General features: G+C 40.6%; 1 protein-coding gene across 1 annotated transcript; it reads left to right on the top strand.

The window, feature by feature from the left end:
• Window positions 1-206: 206 nt before the first annotated feature.
• Window positions 207-5,781, top strand: LOC121324958 (C-X-C motif chemokine 14-like). Its single transcript, XM_041267199.1, has 4 exons — window positions 207-542; window positions 2,957-3,062; window positions 4,599-4,712; window positions 5,708-5,781. The coding sequence occupies exons 1-4, from the start codon at window positions 479-481 to the stop codon at window positions 5,721-5,723; spliced, it is 300 nt and encodes a 99-aa protein (XP_041123133.1). The 5' UTR covers window positions 207-478; the 3' UTR covers window positions 5,724-5,781.
• Window positions 5,782-6,287: the final 506 nt, after the last annotated feature.

Below are 6,287 nucleotides of genomic sequence, written 5' to 3' on the forward strand. Positions count from 1 at the left end.
TTTGTTTGTTTGTTTTTTTCCTGGAAAAGAAGCAAATTCAACAGTCTCCAATTCCCCTTTCTAGAATAAGTCCAGTCAAACATCTTGGGCCAGTTTTTTTCTTCATGTTTTCTGTGTGTGTGTGTGTGTGTGTTTGGATGAGTGATTCATTGCTTTGCTTTGCATATTAATGAGGCGTGGTTGAGGACTTTTTAAAAAGCGCAAGACCGCTCTGGAAAGGGAGCACGGAAAATCGGAGCGCACAGGTCTACAGCGACAGACTCAACCCAGACGAAACACAGCGCGGAGTTCTACACGCACACCACAGCTTCTAGCGCAGGAACGATTCGCATTATAGCTTGACGTTTGACAAAACAAAATAGCCCAGCGAGGCTGACATATCGACAAAACAAAAGTTTTAAAAGATCCGGGGGACTAGACGATAAAAACATCAGTATAAACACACCAGGAGGGCTTTTCTTTTTCTTGAACTGACGAGATGCATCGTTCCACTCTCATCCTTATCCTGATGATAATCGCCCTGTACTCCATCAATGTGGACGGTAAGGTTGATTCATGTTCTTTTAAGACAGACGCGTGTTTACCGAACACCGGGCGATTGTGCTTCTAGTTCTCATATACCTTTTGGGATGTTTGTTTGGGGAACAGTTTGTTATTTAAAACAAGTTTTGGATCAATCCAAAAAGGCAATTTGAAGTTCTAATATATACACCTCGCAAGCTTTCATAGAAACAAACAACACATTTGTATGTGTCTTGCTCTAATATAATGCATTTTAAACATACATGTAAAATACTAATTACATCAAGTTATACAGTAAAAATCGTTTGCTTTTTGTGTTGGCAAAATGCATTAGTTGCTTCTTAATAAAGGAATAAATTGCATACAGATTTACAATATATGAAATAGTGGGTTTTCAGTTTATCACCCATCAGTCCTTATATATATATATATATATATATATATCTATATATATATATATATATATATATAATATATATAATATATATATATAATTCAGTCGTCTGCGAAAATATCAAGACTTACAGAAATTAAACATAATATACAAATATAAAATAAACACATTTAAAATGTTTCTTATAAGAAGGAAAAATAAAATAGAATAAGGATACGGAGAGAAATGGCAGATGAAAAGACATATAAAAGCAAATTAAGAATTATAAACATTTAAAATGCGCAACTAATAAAATAATACAATAACCCAAAACGCTGTTCTACACGGATGCCGCACACGCTGCAGCTCACACCGGCGGGGAAATGAATCCTCAGAAAACTTTAATTGGAGAACACTTGCAATGGGATTATTGTTTAAATGGGAATTGAACAGAAAGAAAACGACAGACAGGTTTTGAAAAGACATACACATTCCAAAACGATAACTGCTATTCTTTTAAGATACTTTGGTCAATTATATGACAGAAATAGCATGAAGCTGTTTGGCGCCTAAAGCCAGAGGGAGACAGGCAAAACATAAAGTAATGATTTAAAACACGTTTATCTGCTTCATTGTTCCAGTCCCGCTTTTTGTAGCTACATTCCAGGTTTCCCATCCCGACATTCCCCGTAAAACAAGCACACCCAGGTTACCGCTCCCAGTTTATTCTCCTGCTAATGGGGTCGCTAGCATAACCACAGACCGCTTCGAGTATAGCTACTTAAACTGACTAATTCTAAATACAAGCAACCAAAATATATATATATAGTCTTAGCTTTCGTAAGATACTGTACACACCTATGTGTGCTGTATTGTGCGCTGACGCCACGGGCTTTGTTGAACTTTGTCTCCGCTCGAAATTACACCGAGGGCTTACTTCTCAAAGCGGCTGTATTTTCTTCAAATCGTCAGTGGCACAGTTTTTGTCTGAACGTGGGCCAAAAAAAAAACACGAATTACAATTGTGCAACGAATAAGAAAGAAGTCCGGACTACTCGCAAGCAGCTGAATTGAGTGTCGATTGTTTATTTCTGGTCTGGTACTGTGTTGGGTGTTGTTTTTGTTAAATTGTTGATCTGTTCTTGTAGTGTGTGTTTATTTGTGTGTTTATTATTCATCTTTGCTCTCTACCTTAACAAAGCCTAAAATTGAAACAGCAATTGCCTTTTTAAATTATCTCCAGCAATTCAGGAAACCGCGTATTTATTCATGGCAATGAACGTGCTAGTATATAGCAATCGCAACATGGAAATCTAAAGCAATAGCGTCAGTTAGTTATATACATGCGGATACATATTCCTCAAACACACCTCCGACTGAACTGAATAATGCGCCTCGAGAGAGCTCAGAAACAGCAAGGACAGACAGTGCTAGAGATCGATCAGCACCTGCTACACAGTCCAGGTAGAAACAGTTGCTGTTTACCGCCTCCTCTCCAGGGAAAGGGCATGAGCAGGGAACTGATTAGAGCAGCTGCAAGCTGGGCAGTCACGTTGCAGGCTTCCTTTTCATCATTAATAATCTGTGCTTTACAAAGATGTCATAAATATTATAATAGTAGACTTGGTTTTGTTCTGGAAAGGGACTCCTGTTTATTCTTCTTTTCTTTTATCTAAAGGGTAAACTATATAAATATTACTATATAAAATATAGTATATATATATATAATATATATATATATATATATATATATATATATATATATATATATATATATATATATATATATATAGTGAGTTTTCAGTTTATCAGTTCTTTTTCTTCATTTAATAGATATAGAAATTGGTTGATTGAAGTCATGCATTTGAGCCAGGAGCATTTTTCTTGTAAGCCTACTTGAAGTATAAATTATTTGAAATTGTGTTTTATCTCAATCGAAAGCTGCGTAATGCTACATCTCTCTGCTGCTTATCTTCTGACCATTCGCATGCTGCATGTTAACTGTGCCTCTGTATTGTTGCTTCAGCTGCATGTTAACTGTGTTGTTTGTTTCTGCTGCAGCCTACAAATGCAAGTGCACCAGGAAGGGGCCCAAGATCCGGTTCAAGGACGTGCAGAAGCTGGAGATCAAACCGAAGCACCCCTATTGCCATGAGAAGATGATCTTGTAAGCCTTGCTCTTCCTCCTCTTTGTAGGTGTCATTCTAGGCAGGAGTAATCTGGCCTTGAGTCTGTTTTACTGTTCCACTGACAGCCTAGCTAACGGCCAGTACTGCTTTCTGTGTTGAGTTTGCTGGCTCTCATATCCCAGGTACCACATTCACTACTGTATTGAATGAGCTGGCTCTCAGATCACAGAACCGGGCCCACGACCCAAGTACTTTATTAAGTATGTGAGGATTGGTTCTCACTGTGGAGTGCAGTTAAGATATTTTTGCAGGGTGTATTTTTTCGTATTCTTGTTCACCTTCCTCTCCGAGTTGCAATCAATCAATATCAAGTTCCTCGTCGATACTAAGCCACTCAGGTAACGTTCGGGTTCTCATATCAATCGGCTGGGAATTACACCTGCTCAGAAGGGGCTTCAGAAGTGACATCCGTGAGTTTTCAAAACAAGCCCCCTTGCTCTAGGGCTTCATCTACATCATGGTGGTTTTGAGACAGGCTTTGCAGTATTTCAGAGGGTAAAAAGATCTAATGCATAACACAGTGACTGAGGGTTAACATTCACCTACTGCATTAGCAAAAGATACATCTTTCATTTCAAACACTGGAAGGGTTGATTCAATGACATCACTGACCAGGGTAATAAATAAACACGGTGTCTTTTTGATTGGATCTCTTACAAGATGGAAACAGGACCCCAGGAAGTGAAGTTTTTGACTTTCACAGCAGAAGGACTCCCCTCAAATGTGCGACCATATAAAGTAGCGAAACACTTTCCCTCCATTCCACATGTGCAGTGATTTATGAACCAATTAGTTATCTTCATTAGCTGGTACTCTTAATTCCCTGGCAATTTTATACAATTATCTTCAGCGAGCAGCAGCTACAATCAAGTTAGTCATTATCATTCCAGTGTCAATTATAGAAAGTTGTCGACTGATTGACAGGAGATAGGAGACACTAATGTTTGGACTAGCAGAGTGACTGCGCTGCTCAAACCTAGAAGGCTGCCAGCTCATTTGCAAGCGATCTGCCTGGCCATTCACATTAGGAGCTTGCTTTCTAATCAAAACAGGCTCTAATCAACACAGTTTCTTACTCTGTGTGTTGGCCGCTTTGAGAGATTTGCATGGTGAAACCATTTCCTATCGGAAGCCTTGTCCCTGATTTTACTCCGTGCCTAATGGAGCCCAGGTGGTTAATTTGAAATGGGCACAAGTTCTGATTGAGATGGATGTGAGCAGTTGACAGATGATTAACAAATAATTGAACACTAATCCTCAGCTTCCTAACCTAAGGTGAAGCAAGGTAGTCCCAAGAGTATTGCTCATCTGCATCAATGGAACCAGTCAGATAACCATAAGGCTAAGCGCTAAATTTAATGAAAAAAACTAAGCCTGTAAAGGTGTGCCCTGACTGTTCTGGAATCACCAAGGGTGGAACCCACTCAAAGGACCAGAAAGGCGAGTGGTCCATTGGTGATCGCAGTGCATCTATTGTCATAGTAATAAGGTGTTTGTTTTTCTTGCTTCTGCAGCGTCACTATGGAGAATGTGTCCCGCTTCAAGGGCCAGGAGTACTGCCTGCACCCCAGACTGCAGAGCACCAAGAACCTGGTGAAATGGTACACGATCTGGAAGGACAAGCACAGGTAAAGGCTTGGCATGGTGCCCAGTGGGATTGTGTAGACTCCTTGTCAAGATCACAGAGCTGAGAATAGTGTTCTAGTGCGTAACACAATTTACAAACGAGTGGAGGCTATGATCGCCCTGTTCCCGATAGCTGATTGATCTCAGAACTTTCTCAAGTTGGGAACTGAAGGATCCACGTGATTCTGCCTGAACAACATGACTAGGTAGCCCATACTCTGTGTGAAGAAGTCTCTCCCTATCTCTGTTCTAAGTCTGTCTCCACTTCACTGCAGCACTGACCGTATACAAACTGACTGGGGAGTGCGTGTGCTTTTACAGGGCGTCTTGTGCACCAGATGATAGCTCTGGTTTGTTGCACTTTAACCCAAGGAGGTTAATGCGGTGTGGAGCAAACAGACGTGCAGTAGATGATGATCATGAGCTGGTGGTGGAAGATTACTGCAGACCGGAGCAGGTTCTTGAGCTCATGCATACGTGATCAGACAGCATCCACTGAGCAGTACCTCTTCAGTCCTGTGTTTGTGCCACCTTGCAGCTACACAATGAAATGAATCAACCGCTGTAACCTTCGAGCTGCTGTCCAGTACAGTGCGGGCTGGGTTCCGTTTCCTTGGCCATTCAGAAAGATTGTGTACTGTGGTGATATTTTGAGATGTGCAGGAGAGCAGTCTGTGACAATCCTTGTTAACTATAGTCACATCATCTTTCACTGAACTAGTCTCAGATATTTGAATATGCCAGTATTGCATATCCTAGCTTTTAAACCCCATTCCATGTTCCATGGAGATGCACAATCATATTAAACTACTTTTCATTATGAAGGGGCTATGTGGGTGTCTTTTTTTCTTGGTTAGTGAACACGCACTGTTAAGTAACTCTAAACTGAGCAGCAGTAGTTTCTTGCTAGTTTTGTTTCTTTCAAGCATGTTGCACTAAAGAGAAAGCTTTGAGGCACTGTGTCAGACTTACCGCTATGTCTTCTCTTCTTTTGCAGGGTTTACGAATCCTAAATCAGTACAAGATGGAGCACCACCCCTCACCCCCATCGCCCCCCGAAGACTTTTAAAAGCACAAAAAAAAAATCAGAAACTTAAGACTTTTTAATGCAACTATTACTTGTGGAATTGTAGATGATGGCAGATCAATTGTATTTATTTTTGTAACTTTAGATTTCACCCCTGGAGGAAGGCCAGAGTGAAAATGTAAGGGAGATGGTGGATTGCAGGTGTTTCCTAGCGAATTGCTCTAGCGGAGACTGCACAGCTGTATCAATGTTTGCTTTGCAGATGTGTCTCTGTGGGACAGATGGTACCACCTCTAGTCTTTTTTCTCTAGTCCCAGAGAAACATCTGACCAGTAGCATGTTCGCGCTGCATGATGAGATGGCCTTGTTAAGCCGGGTCCACACCTCAGCAATCAGCTGCGCAACCCAATTGCTCCCAAAATTGCGCAACTCAGTTGCGAGAAATTGCTGTGTCCACATCTGAGCAATTACTTGTGCAACAAGGTTCCCGCGTCTACAAGTTCATTTTTTTTATGATAACTGAGGTGACAGGTTTGTTTTTTTTTTACAT

Source organism: Polyodon spathula, chromosome 12, assembly GCF_017654505.1.
Source record: "Polyodon spathula isolate WHYD16114869_AA chromosome 12, ASM1765450v1, whole genome shotgun sequence".
In the NCBI taxonomy this organism is placed as follows: domain Eukaryota; kingdom Metazoa; phylum Chordata; class Actinopteri; order Acipenseriformes; family Polyodontidae; genus Polyodon; species Polyodon spathula.

Coding starts and splice junctions, on each gene's coding strand:
- LOC121324958 (XM_041267199.1), top strand. CDS start 479: ATGCATCGTTCCACTCTCATCCTTATCCTGATGATAATCGCCCTGTAC. Junction 543..2,956: donor GTACTCCATCAATGTGGACG/GTAAGGTTGATT, acceptor TTTCTGCTGCAG/CCTACAAATGCAAGTGCACC. Junction 3,063..4,598: donor TGCCATGAGAAGATGATCTT/GTAAGCCTTGCT, acceptor TTGCTTCTGCAG/CGTCACTATGGAGAATGTGT.